At 39.4% G+C, this 15,022-nt stretch overlaps 1 protein-coding gene across 1 annotated transcript in view; it reads left to right on the top strand.

Annotated features, from left to right (window-relative positions):
* Positions 1–15,022, top strand: part of TRPC5 (transient receptor potential cation channel subfamily C member 5) — a 519,478-nt gene that overhangs the window by 187,005 nt on the left and 317,451 nt on the right. The window contains exon 2 of the mRNA XM_077285167.1: positions 8,816–9,214. Within this exon, the coding sequence (XP_077141282.1) occupies positions 8,837–9,214 (378 nt within the window). The 5' untranslated portion in view covers positions 8,816–8,836. The remainder of the gene's footprint in view (positions 1–8,815; positions 9,215–15,022) is intronic.

The following is a 15,022-nucleotide window of genomic DNA, read 5'->3' as shown; positions in this document are numbered from 1 at the left end:
AGCTATGTTGTGAGGTGAAATTTTAACCCCGCGCTTTCCAATTCACCAAACAATTTTGCCCCTATCTACATAATGGGGAAAAAATGAAAGGAAAAGTGTTGGAGGCAAATTAACAGCTGCCAGATGTGAACAAGGGGGACTTAAAGAATGAGAGCGATGGCGCCAAAGAGTATATACTGTACAGTTGCTAAGGTGGGGCCCCGACATGGGATAATCACCACACCACCACGGGGATATGAACACACACACAAAATGCGCCACACACTACCACGTGCTCGAACACATATACCACCCTCAGCGCACATTTCACCACACATACACCAACCTCGCCACATAAAAGTCGAAACACAAAAGTCGCCGCTCAAAACTCGCCACGCGCAAAACTCTCCACATGCAAAACTCGCCACACGTGCAAAACTCACCTCATGGAAAACTCGCCACACGCAAAACTTGCACACACGGAAAAATTGCCACATGCACAAAAGTTGCAACACATGCAAAAGTTGCCTCACACAAAACTTGCACATACTCAAAAGGCACCACACATGAAACTCGCCATGCGCAAAACTTGCTGCACACAACTTGCTACACTAACCTGTCACATGCAACTCGACACACAAAAAGTTGCTACACGCATGTCGCCACACAAAACTCATCTCACAAAAGTTGCTACATGCATGTCGCCACACGCAACTCAACACACACAACTTGACACACGAAACTCGCCCTAAAACACACACAAGTCTGGTATTATCCTTCAAAAATAAAAATCTGATTAATAAGCAGACAAACTACAAGAGCAACAAATGTACCATATAGGAATCCGGCAGCTGTCAGTCACATGACCAGTCTATTATGTGTATGTGTGAGCTAATATATACTGCCAGGAGGTGGGCTTACTGTTGGCTGGGGATTTATCAGGCTGCCAATTTAGCTTACAACTACTGAGGTAAAAATACTGACCAAATAATGTGTGAACGAGGTCTAATACAGGAGGAGATGACATACAGATATATACTATATACAGGAGGAGATGACACACAGGTATATACTATTTACAGGGGAGATGACACACAGGTATATACTATATACAGGAGGAGATGACACACAGATATATACTATATACAGGAGAGATGACACACAGATATATACTATATACAGGAGAGATGACACACAGGTATATACTATATAGAGGAGGAGATGACATGCAGGTACATACTACATACAGGAGGAAATGACATACAGGTATATACTATATACAGGAGGAGATGACACACAGGTATATACTATATACAGGAGGAGATGACACACAGATATATACTATATATAGGTGAGATGACACACAGGTATATACTATATACAGGAGGAGATTACATACAGGTATATACTATATATAGGAGGAGATGACATACAGGCATATACTATGTACAGGGGAGATGACACACAGCAGGTATATACTATATACAGGGGAGATGACATACAGGTATATACTATATACAGGAGATGACATACAGGTGTATACTATATATAAGGGAGATGACAAACATGTATATACTGAGGTGAAAATGAGAGGTGTGAGGTGAAAATGAAAAGGTGTGAGTGCAAAATGAGAGGAGTGAGGGAAAATACTGGAGTGATCGGAAAATGACAGATGTGAGGTCGAAATGACAAGTTTTAGGGGGGAATGAGAGGAGTGAGGGGGAAAATAAGAGGAGTGAGGGGGAAAATGAGAGGTGTGAGGGAGAAAATGAGAGATGTGAGGGGGAAAATGAAAGATGTGATGGGGAAAATGAGAGGCGTGATGGGAAAATAAGAGAAGTGAGGTGCTATAACTAACCACAGATATTTGCTATGCCCAGGCAACGCCGGGCTCTTCAGCTAGTTACTATATAAAAATGCTTTGGCACCCTGGGGTTACCGGTTAAGTTAGAGATACTAAGCATTGAGCACTTTATTATTGATAGATCAAGGCAGATTAGGGACAGAATTTTGTATACCCTAAAGCATCTTTATATAATAATAAATCAATAAAAGCTAAATTTTAAGGCTTTATAATGAGAGTTATTTGGGGTTCTCCCCAATTTGTTAATAATTGATGCATACCTCCAAAGCCTTTTTCTTTATCCTCAAATCTTCAGTTTGTTATGAAATATTATTTTATTTCCATCTCAGCTTAAAAAAAAATCAAATGAAAACACGGAATTGGGAACACATGGCCTCTTACCCGTTTGAACTCCCACGAGTTCTTAATCAGAGCATTGCTCTGAATCTGGTCCAAATAATATCTAGTCTAAAAAACCCAGGAAATAAGGCACTGGATTCTAATATTAAATACGTGATCTCCAATAGGTTAAGATTGTGACTTTTACTCAGTTCATTTATTATAATTAGTTTTGTGATACCAAACATGAGAGAGGAGGGAGAGGTTTCAGACTTTATATAGTTCCAGGGCTGCTTCATCTGCAACTATTAATCTTATTTTTCTTCTGTCTATTCTTATGTTTTTTCACTTACCGTGAGCTGAATGTCTTTTTCAATTTTGTGCTTACAACAGCTAAATGCCAGATCTAACCAATATAAGAAGATAACTGGTGTAAAACATTCAAAGAGTAATTGTTTACATTTTTACGCCATAAATCAATATTAGACGTGAAAATAAGTCCCATTTTATTCTATCATTTCAGAGATTGTTGCTTCTTTCACCTCTTGGACTGATCCTTCTGTCTCAATTCAAGGGTAAATATGTATTCAGTGAGGATAGATACTGAGCTAGGAAATTACAGTTTGTGCTTTAAAAATTCTATGAAGAACGGAGGAACCAGAGGCAGATGCAGATATTCTCCTGAAACAACAGTTACAGTTCTCCCTAGAACTTTATGAGCACCAACTGACATCTCCTATCTCAATAATGGGAAAATCTGTCTTCACTGAAGACAGATTTTACCTGTGAATTGAGAATTTTGGAAATGTATGATCAGTCCAGGAGGACCAAGAAGCAGATTTCTCTAATATGATATAATACTAATTTTTTCTATTTTCACGTGTACTATTGATTTATGGAAAAAAAAGTTAAAATCATGGTTATTCTTTAATAAATCAGTCCCATAGGCTGGTCTTGAAAGATAGGTGCCGTTTTTTGCTAATAGAAATAGAGGGTTAGGTATTTTTGTTAGAAAAATGGTGAGGAATTTTCATTCATTGTCTATACTGAACTTCTTTTTTTAAGTTATTATCTAAACTACAACCGTGTACCCAGGTATGAAATATGCTCTATGTATTGACACACCCAAGTTATAGCCAAGCCTTTCATTGAGTGTTTTGAAGGGAACAAATGTCCACTACTTTTGATTCTCCTTTTCGATGCTTTTCAGAAAGGGATTATGACTAGTTTATGATTACTGTATACTAGTAACGATGATGTATTTATTACACCTTAATTCGTAAACCTGACCCAAAATCGAGCTCAAAGCTTGTGATCATCAATTCATGATATAAGATATAGGTCACAAAGGATTTCCTTGCACTGTGCGAGAAACCAATCTGACATTTGTCTTCTTGACCGAGGTCCTTGAGGATTGCACTTGAGAGGCACTTCTATTAATGCATTACAGTCTTCTCCATCATTCATGGTAGTCGATGTGTACAATAAATGACTCCCACGCCGTACAGTGTATTTATAAGGAAAACTAACTGTCTCATTGGAAACACTGATTATCATCCTGCTCTCCAGCAATTGCCAAGATATGATGAGAATGGAATAAAAAAAATGGGCTGTTTTCCAAAATAATGTTATGCTTTGTAAAATGTCCATGTAAGCTCATCATTACATGTACTTGTTGACCACAGAAAGCTAGCGCTAAAGTTCCAACCGGGCTGGTGGCCAGCACTGCACACTTAGGTAACAGTACGATCTGCCAGCATACCTTGTATTGCTAATTAGCTTTGGAAGCACATCAAGGACAACGCCACAGTCTCATAAATAAGAAAAGGAAAGAACAGCTGGTAACATCCAAATGGGATTGAATGTTTATAATTGGATGCTAGAGTGCAGTCATTTGGAGCTAGACTATCTCCGGCATTTATACTACTAATGCCGCCTCTAATAATACAATTCTTATCATCCCCTCCTCTGCTAAATATATTGGATACTAATATTTACTCAGGACTATTTACCTTCCTTCATTTTATGGTTACACATAACCTCACAACCAGGTTCGGACTGGGGCTGAAATTCAGTGCTGGCATTTGAAATCACACAGGCCCATGCTGTCCCCGTCCCCATGAACCAGATGGGATATATTACTAATATTACCCTGGATGGAGGAAAGGGAGATTTTCTACAAGACCAATATTTCTAATGATACCCATGGCCTGCTGGGATAAGTGACGGAGTCAGCAACTTTGTGCTCCGTCCCAACTCTTAACAGTATGAGTGTCTTGAAAACACCAATTCTGTTAAGAAAGTAGCAGACAAGGTGGCCCACGATCAGACAGGTCCTTCTGGCATTTGCCAGAATTGACAGATGACCAGTCCGGCCCTGCTCACAACTGACTTCTACCCTAGCAGCCTGTGTAACATTAATAATAGTAAAGTTAGTTTTGATTTCTGTGGATGTTTTGCATGGAAGAAACTTACTAATTAAAGAAAGTTTTCTTCCTGTTTATGTCAACCAGCATTTTCTAACCCTAATTCTCAAATACACAAAGAAGTAAGGGGACATTCTATGTGTATGTCCAACAGAGAACTGATTTCAGATGTACTGACAATTATTAGATTACCTGTTCATTTCTAAAGAAAAGCTTGAAAACTTGAAACCCCCTTGGAGATACTCAATAAAACTTTCAAAATGAATTCCCTAATTTAGGATCAGGTTTTATGTTTTTGTTATGAATTAATTTATGGAATATTCACAGTCTATCTGAAAATATCTGATAGCCCTCTTCCTAGGACCTTCAATCTTTCAGGCTTCATCTGTCTCTCTTTTCATGGAAAAGCAAAGAGTATCAGCCTGACCTAACTGGAGACTAAATGGAGAGAGGTCCATTCTTGTCCATAGTTGTCTCCATTCATTTCTGGGATTAATGGCATGAGGTCAAAACAATTCATAGCATTAGGGTATGTGCAAGAATTATGTATTTGCTGCAGACATTTCGGGAAATATGCTACAGAAAAAACACCAAAACGTTGACGAGTATTTTTATCAGTATTGTCATCCAAGTGTTATCCTTTTGTCCGTATTTTACGTCTACGTTATGACTAGAGTTGAGCGAATTTTTCAAAATTCGGTTTCGATTACGATCGGCTGCTATATATATTGTTTTTGCATTATTCGCTGAACACAGCCAAATGCCATTGGAGTTAATGGGAGTAGCAATGAACTAATATGTTCAGAACCAATCATAAAACATAAATTCAGCATGAATAGGGTACCAATATGGCACGAATATGGCAAATTCCGAACATACAGTATTTGCTCAACTCTAGTTACGACCGTATTTTTCCATGAACGACATATTAAAATATGCATGATCAAACACATGTTCCTAAGTTAATAATGGCAATGTATCCATAAAAATTGAATGATAAACAGATGATCCATATGGAATAAATTTTTATGCCACCCATATACTTATATAGGCGAGTCTCATCCGAAATACAGAAGAGTGCATGCAACTGTCATCTGAACAGCCCTATCACATTGGTCACTTTGCTCTCCAATTCTAGCTTGCACAACATACATCTATATAATAAACTTGTCTGAGCAAGAATTAAAGGGAACCTGTCACCCCCAAAATTGAAGATGAGCTAAGCCCACCGGCATCAGGGGCTTATCTATAGCATTCTGTAATGCTGTAGATAAGCCCCCGATGTATCCTTAAAGATGAGAAAAAGAGGTTAGATTATACTCACCCAGGGGCGGTCCGGTCTGATGGGCGTCGCGGTCCGGTCCGGGGCCTCCCATCTTCTTACGATGATGTCCTCTTGTATTCACGCTGCGGCTCCGGTGCAGGCGTACTTTGTCTGCCCTGTTGAGGGCAGAGCAAAGTACTGCAGTGCGCAGGCGCTGGGAAAGGTCAGAGAGGCCCGGCGCCTGCGCACTGCAGTGCTTTGATCTGCCCTCACAGGGCAGACAAAGTACGCTTGCGCCGGAGCCGCAGCATGAACAAAAGAAGATGACGTCATCCTATGAAGATAGGAGAGCCCCGGACCAGATCGCGACGCCCATTGGACCGGACCGCCCCCCCAGGTGAGTATAATCTAACCTCTTTTTCTCATTTTTTAGGATACATCGGGGGCTTATCTACAGCATTACAGAATTCTGTAGATAAGCCCCTGATGCCGGTGGGTTTAGCTCTTCTTCGATTTTGGGGGTGACAGGTTCCCTTTAAGGTGAAATGGCTGAGAGAACGTACAGCTTTTTTATTTAATAATTGGAGGCAAAATAAGGCTACACAGTCCATATTAGTTTAATGCATTACTATATGTCCATATCTTCTGTAATGTTATTTTATTAAAGAGATGATAACTAACAGATGAAAAAAGATGAAAATTCAACTTTTCTTTTTTCATGCCTTCTGATCCAGCTGTATGAATGCTATTTATGCAGTTGTCTTTAATACTACTTTACAAGTCACGCTTTAATAATTTTTGCATGTACTTGTGAAGACATTTTTTAATTCTAGATGTGTTAATATGATCTTTTCCATTTGTTTCATTATGCTTTATCCAGTTTTAGTGCAAGAAATAACCCATGTAATTGATCTTTACTGAATACTTACCGTTCATTATTACATTGGTAACTAAAATGTGCTCTCATTAAAGACAATGACAAAAAATGTTGTTAAATCCATACTTTCTGCAGATGACCGCATTCTTTGTGCAAGAAGAGAAATAAAATCTAGGATTAGCAAATACAAACCTGCAAATGATTGGCCAGGTAACAACCTGGAAATCAATCATGTACTGTATACAAGCCGTGAATCAACAAGAACGGCGTTTTTCATGTCAATCTTGATGAGGAGGTGGGATAGAGTTTGAGGCTTCAGAACTGGCTTGTACCTCGATGTATGTCTCACCATAATATTACTCCAGTCCGGGACTGGAGAAGAATTTGTAATATGCCAAATGCCAGCACTCATTAATTTGATGGTTGGTAGTCACCATGCACTTTTATGCCCCAGCTTTGCCAACTTCAGCAGACCTGTGCGGGAAAGTATGAAAAGTCACACCATTCGCAAACTTGCATTGCACAAAAATGTTGCAACTTTTCAAAGCTTTTTATTCCAGAATTTTGGCAAAAAGTTTTGATGAATCAGAGCCATAGTTCTAAAGGGACTGCCCACCTTTGGGATCATTTTTATTTATATTTTGTTTTTACACACACAGTAAGTGCAACAAAGGTACATATTGAGTAAATGACATATATGCATATCCAAGTAAGGGATATCTCTACAGCAATATAGCAGAAATCCTGTATGTGCACAATGTGAGCAGGCATGTTAACACCATAAGCAGACTATATGAAATCAAGTGCATAAGGATCAAGGTATAGTTACCAATTGGGGGAATGCACAGAGGACCCACCACACCTGACGCGCGTTTCGCAAGACCCCTGGATGAAGCATTTCTTGCTATATTGCTGTAGAGATATCCCCTACTTGGATATACATATATGTCATTTACTCAATATATACCTTTGTGCTTAATTGCACTGTACTATCCTGTATGGCACTTTTTGAGTTTTACTGAACTCTATATATCAACTTTTTCTCTTATGTAAACTATGCAAGTTACTGTTGCAATAAGTAGTAGGATTTAGGGGTTGATGCTCAGAGGTACTCCACCTTTCCTTTCCTGTATTGTGGAAATTGCTGTGCTTTTTTATACGATCAGTGTGTAATAAAGATATATATATTTTCTTTTACGTTGCCTTGTGTGAAGTTTTCTGTTGGTTTTCTATGTGCATAGCTTCATGGCCCTTTAGGGGATTTATTTAGGTGTTTTTTTTTCTGTTTGGAGGAATAGCAACATGACAAAATGTAACCATGCTAGTAGTGTGAACAGAGTCATAGTGCCTTAGATCTAATGGAAAAAGAAGATATCTGATGTGTATGCAGACATTACACGGCTTACAAATAAAGTTGCACTCTGTAGTGCTATAGCATGTAAACATTAAACATATGAAATCTGAATTGCATTACTGCTCTAGATATTAGGAAAAAAAATAAAATACTTAGCGCATAATTTGGCCAATTCATGCATGCCCCAAGGCCAATGACAAGGCGATCTCTGTTTGCTTGGGACCTATCCTAATGTGAATCATCTCCTAGGCTAAAGCTACTATTTGCATGCACCTGTATACACCAGTTTTCTGCTTGGAAGTAACTATCAGTCTTTTTTTATTTATGCATAAGCCTCTGACCGAGCACTCCACCCATCAGCCTCTGGCAGTTTTAATTACAGCAGAATCCTACCTACCCATATAAATGTAGGCTTCAGCCTAAGAGAGGATTCACATTAGGAAAGGTTCCCAGAAAACTGAGATTGCCTTGTCATTGGCTGCTGGGCACACATAAATTGGCCAAATTATGTGCTAAGTATCTTCAGGGAAATTGGAGGCTTTGGAGTACTTTCGATTCCAGATGAATCGATATGCTGCAAATCAAAATTCCTGCCAAAATTCAAAGAAATCAGTAATTTTGAATTTCTGGGAATTCGCTCATCTCTACTATCAGTTAGGGAAAAAGTGCCTTAATCATGTAACTTATTATTATATTGATATTACAAGGATCTTTAATTTTTCTCCTGTTCCAGGTTGTAATGTCACTATGAACAATGGCCCAGCTCTACTACAAAAAGGTGAATTACTCACCCTACAGAGATCGGATTCCATTGCAGATTGTGCGGACAGAGGCAGAGTTGTCACTGGAGGAAAAGGCCTACCTCATTGCTGTGGAAAAGGGAGACTATGCCAGCGTCAAGCATGCTCTGGAGGAAGCCGAAATCTACTACAACATCAACATCAATTGCATGGATCCACTTGGCCGAAGCGCTCTTCTCATAGCCATAGAGAACGAAAACTTAGAGATCATGGAGCTTTTGCTCAGCCACAGTGTCTATGTGGGAGACGCTCTTTTGTATGCAATACGGAAGGAAGTGGTGGGAGCTGTGGAGCTACTTCTAAGTTACAGAAGATCAAGTGGAGAAAAGCAGGTGGGTGACAGTATCACATCTGACGCAGAACTGTAAATTCAATATTTGTTTTAATGATTTCTTCTGACAGTGATGATTTGAGGAAACATTGCTTTTTTGCATGTTTAATATAACATGTATTATAAATTTTAAAATCACATTATGCTAAATATGTGCAGTATATCACAGAATATTTACTGACAGTCTGAGTAGGTCAGAGATTTATTTTTTAATACTTTCATTTATTCCAATAGAATTTTTTTATTTTTAAATATATGTTTGAGAGGGTTTTATTTCTTTTTATTATTTTGACTTTGTTATTTTAACACTATAAATACATATCAACAAGGAAAAGAAATATAAAGATAAAGTTTCCTTTTTTGAGCATGAAATCGGAGGAAGTAGGCGAAGTAAGACATGTTTTCATTCAGTCATCTTAAAGGGGTTGTTCGGGACTTTTATATTGATGGCCTGTCCTTAGAATGGGTCATCAATATCTGACCGGGCAATAAGCATTTTGTCTAAACCAGCAGCAGCCACTGTGAGGGAACTGTATCTTTACTTAGTGACCCTTCATGGAACATACGGATGGTTAAAATATACCAAAGCTAGAGTCTCTCTAAGATCTCTTCATTCTTACTCAGAGACAGTGGAGACAAGTAGGGGCGCTTTCATCATTTACATCCCTATGCTCTGATAAGGTCAATGGACATAGGTTGTCAATGTTAGCTTTGATTAGTACATACAGAAATAAGAAGACATGGACTATGACTTTGCTCTACTTTCACTTCTTGCTCATGGTGTAAGGCCCCTTTCACACATCCTGATGACACTGGTACTGGAAAAACCAGTACTGGCATTGTCATTGTCACATGTCTGTGTGACATACTTGTGTACATATGCGACAATCGTGTAGCGTCCGTGTGCATCATTTATGTGGCATATGTGTGCTGCTCATGTTACACACACCAGAATAAAATGCCTTGCAGAAGATGATGATTTTTATGTGTTAAATGGGTTGGACATCTAATTTCACAACACAAGGACACATGATAAAAAATATACCCTTTTGTTCCTTGCATATTGACCTAATGTTACAGCTATTAAGCTAATAAATAAATAAATGAAAATAATGATGTTGGCCCCCACCTCATTTTTTATAACCAGCAAAGAAAAAGCAGACACCTGAGAGCTGATATTATCAGTCTGGGAAAGTCCATGGTTATTTCGCCTTTCCTAGCCTAAAAATACCAGCCCGTAGCTGCCCCAGAAGTGGCGCATCACATTAAATGATCAAATTCTGGTGCTTAGACTCGGCTCTTCCTGTTGCCCTGGTGCGTTTGCAATCGGGGTAATTGTAGTTGAGGTTGATGTCTGCTATGAATTGTCCTAAAACACAGCTTACTAACATCAAGCCCTGGTGTTAGTAATGGAGAGGTGTCGATCAGACACCCGTATTACCAACCCAGTACTAAAAAGAAAAAAAAAGGCAAAAAATACTTTCTTTGAAAAGCCACTCCCTGACTCTTTCCCTGGTTCACCAATTTAAAATAAATCCCACCCTGGTCTGACGCAGTCCAGAGACCCGATGTAGTCCACAAATAGAAACCTGAAAAAACATAAAAAGAGAGAAATAAAAACAAGACACTATGTCTCGTTCACCGACATATTATAAAAAAAAGTTTCCACGTAGGTTCACCATAGTCCAGCGCTTCCCAAAATGTTCCCTGAATTCGTCATCCAAAGCTTACGGAGCCTCGTTATGAGGCTCTATAGGCACTAACAACAGCCACTCCCGCCTCACGCTGTGCTCTGCGAGACCCAGCGACTGTGAAGAACAGTAACATTACTGACGTCACCAGTAGTGTTGAGCATTCCGATGCTGCAAGTATCGGGTATCGGCCGATACTTGCTGTATCGGAATTCCGATACCGGGATTCCGATACTCTTGTGGTATCGGGTATCGGGTATCGCAACAACATTAATGTTAAAATGTGTAAAAGAGAGAATTAAAATAAAAAATATCGCTATACTCACCTGTCCGACGCAGCCGGGACTTCAGCGAGGGAACCGGCAGCGTTGTTTGTTTAAAATTCGCGCTATTACTTGGTTACGTGAATTCCCGGCTTGTGATTGGTCAGGTCGGCCATGTTGCCGGGACGCGGACCAATCACAGCAAGCCGTGACGAAATTACGTCACGGCTTGCTGTGATTGGTCCGCGTCCCGGCAATATGGCCGCCCTGACCAATCACAAGCCGTGACGTCACGGGAGGCTGGACACGCGCCCATTTTAAAATGAGCGCGTCCAGCCTCCCGGCTTGTGATTGGTTGACCGCGGCGCAACCAATCACAAGCCGTGACGTCACGGGAGGCTGGACACGCGCCCATTTTAAAATGAGCGCGTCCAGCCTCCCGGCTTGTGATTGGTTGACCGCGGCGCAACCAATCACAAGCCGTGACGTCACGGGAGGCTGGACACGCGCCCATTTTAAAATGAGCGCGTGTCCAGCCTCCCGTGACGTCACGGCTTGTGATTGGTCAGGGCGGCCATATTGCCGGGACGCGGACCAATCACAGCAAGCCGTGACGTAATTTCGTCACGGCTTGCTGTGATTGGTCCGCGTCCCGGCAACATGGCCGACCTGACCAATCACAAGCCGGGAATTCACGTAACCAAGTAATAGCGCGAATTTTAAACAAACAACGCTGCCGGTTCCCTCGCTGAAGTCCCGGCTGCGTCGGAGAGGTGAGTATAGCGATATTTTTTATTTTAATTCTTTCTTTTACACATTTATATGGTTCCCAGGGCCTGAAGGAGAGTTTCCTCTCCTTCAGACCCTGGGAACCATCAGGAATACCGTCCGATACATGAGTCCCATTGACTTGTATTGGTATCGGGTATCGGTATCGGATTGGATCCGATATTTTGCCGGTATCGGCCGATACTTTCCGATACCGATACTTTCAAGTATCGGACGGTATCGCTCAACACTAGTCACCGCTCATCACAGTCGCCGGGATACTATTGATGTGCATACCTGTATAGGATAACGATATCGCAGAATTCAGGATCAGTAGATACAGAATATGAGTACTGCCACATATGTATTACAGCTTTATTCCCACCTATTACAATATGACAATGATAGAGCCATGTACTATACCTCACTAAGGCATAACTGATTTGTTGTAAACTGCATAGTTGTTAAATGTTAATAAAGCAACAGTATTCTTTGCTTCCTTGCAAAAACAGTTGTCCGAGAACTATATTATTAGCTTTACCGTGCATTAGCTGTTTTATAGTCATACACACTACATGGGGCGGTTTTCCAAGCCAAAAAATTAAGTTCCATCAAAGCTGTGTTCATTGGACCGAAAACAATCCTCCCGAGGCTGCTATCGCTCCCCAGTAGACTTCTGCTGCATAATATGGAGGAAATGCCTAGCACTAAGCAAGTGAATTCATATTCTCGTCCTTGTCTCCATTACTATGAAAGCATCTATGGAAGCTGTAATTACTGCTAGAGCATATTTGTTTTCAAATAACAAAGGAAATGAAATGCTGATCGCTGCAATGTTGACGCAACATCAATCTTGTCCATCTATGCTAATGGCTACATTTTAATGATTTCTTTTGCTTTCTGCATTTTACAAGAACCATTAACAAGGATTTTTTATGTCTAGAGTTGAGCAAATCAATTTGATGCAAATCGCATTCATGTTGAATTTTTAGGAATTCGCTGAAACTGGCGAATTTGATCAATTTGCAATTCGCTCTGGGTGAATCGCCTATAATGGCCACAGTTATTTTACACATTGCAAAAGACTGCATCAGTCAGTGAGGGATCAAAATAACCCTGGTGTGGCCGATTGGTCTTCCTCATAATGCAGCTATTACATCACATACTGTAGCACAGCCAAACAAGAGGAACTATGATAGCCTATATAAAAGCAGAGGCAGGGAATGCAGCAGCCATTGTGGGATGAACCAGAATAGTGAGAGGCCACCACAGCTTAGCCATATAGATAGTTTAAGAAAAGTAAAGTTGATAAGAATTCAGCACATCCAAAAAATAGAAAAAATCTTCAAATTGTATTCCATAAGTATCAATAGCCATAGACATAAAGCAATGAGGGAACTGTGCAGATAGTGTTGAACAGTACAGCAGTGAAGAATATTAGTGTGTGAGAAAAAGAGAATAGTGTCATACACGTTTTTGAGGCCAATTGGAAGCTTTTGAAATACTGGGAAAATGTGGTGAATCTGTAGAATTCAAATTTGTAAAGATTTGCTCTTCTTATGACCTTTACTTTCCATAGAACTGGAAAGATATCCAAGTGACGTAACATTCTGCCTTTCATACCAGGAAGGGAAACTTTTAGATAATAATTACTCAAAAACTAAGACTGCCAATTGACTAGATAACATTCATTGTCATTGAAGAATATTTTAACATGACATTAAAAGGATTATCTGAGGATGACAGCTATTCTCCATATACCGTATTAGGTCATACAGACAACACAGAGAATGGGGGTCCGTGTATTACATGGATGCGTTACGCCATTGGTCATGCATGCACACTACGGCTCTATTCATATGGGATCCCTAATCTAGTAAATGGTAGGGTTGAAAGCAAATGGATCCTCATCAATTATAAATGTATCCCCTATCTTGTGGAAAAAAAACTAATAGATATTGAATCCTGTAGAATGTAAGGGTCCTCGCCCCTCTGTATCAGTCTGTAATTGTTAGTTTGCTTACTGTAAGTGATATCTGTAATTTGTACGTAACCCCTTCTCATGTACAGCACCATGGAATCAATGGTGCTACATAAATAAATAATAATATTACAATTAAAACCCTGAAACACAAAGAGCAAAATCAAAACATTCTCTAAACAACCAGAAGTAACACAAAAAATGATCTTTTGCAGGGGTCATCAGGTCTCGACATTGACATTTTATTTTGCAAACCCTTTTAGGCCAGTCGATCATTTGATTAATTTTTTACTGGAAGTCTCTACAAGTCCCATTGAAATCAAAATGCATTTATACCATCATCATCCACACTGATACTAATATGCCCCCGATTCATCATCGCCGTCGCTCCTGTTTTTGGTCCAGTTTTGTATTTTTGCACCTTTTTTCATTGCACCCATTTCATCATTCTATTTGAGACTTTTTGATGTCTATTTTATATGTGTTTGCCTGTTTTTTTGTGCAAAATTTGGCACAAATCTACCCCCTTGAGTGGTTTTATGCCCTTCAAGTAAAAAAAAAAAACATCTTTTGCGACTTTGAAAAAGTTGAAAAAATGGTTAAAAGGAAAAAAAAATTTTGGACTTTGTGCAAAATTTATGAACCACATGAGCAATTTTGATGAATTTGGTGCAATAAAAGTCAGTGAATACCACAAGACTAAAAAAAAAGAAATGTGACAAACGCAAAAGATGAATTGGGTCTGCAATGTTTACTCCAGCAATTTCTCAGTTCTGCTTTATGTCTATAAGAGACCATATGTAAAGGTGAAAAATGTTATTAAATAGCTATGAAAAGAAGATTATTTCAATGCAGATGACTATATGGGTTGGGAATGATCACCAAATGTTTTGTACTAACAAATTCCAGCCGCCCGTAATACATTGCGTTCAATGGAAGAACGTATAATTGAAAAATAAACCATTAATTTGATATTGTGCGTGATTCTTCACCCTAATATTATCAGACATTAGTATAAGTGCTATAAATAAAACAGATAAATTCTGTACAAGGTCTCTTTTATAAGGTTAATTTACATATTTCCTATGCGTTCATAAAGTTATGCT

Source organism: Ranitomeya variabilis, chromosome 2, assembly GCF_051348905.1.
Source record: "Ranitomeya variabilis isolate aRanVar5 chromosome 2, aRanVar5.hap1, whole genome shotgun sequence".
NCBI lineage: Eukaryota > Metazoa > Chordata > Amphibia > Anura > Dendrobatidae > Ranitomeya > Ranitomeya variabilis.
This window is presented reverse-complemented; position numbering and strand designations above follow the sequence as displayed.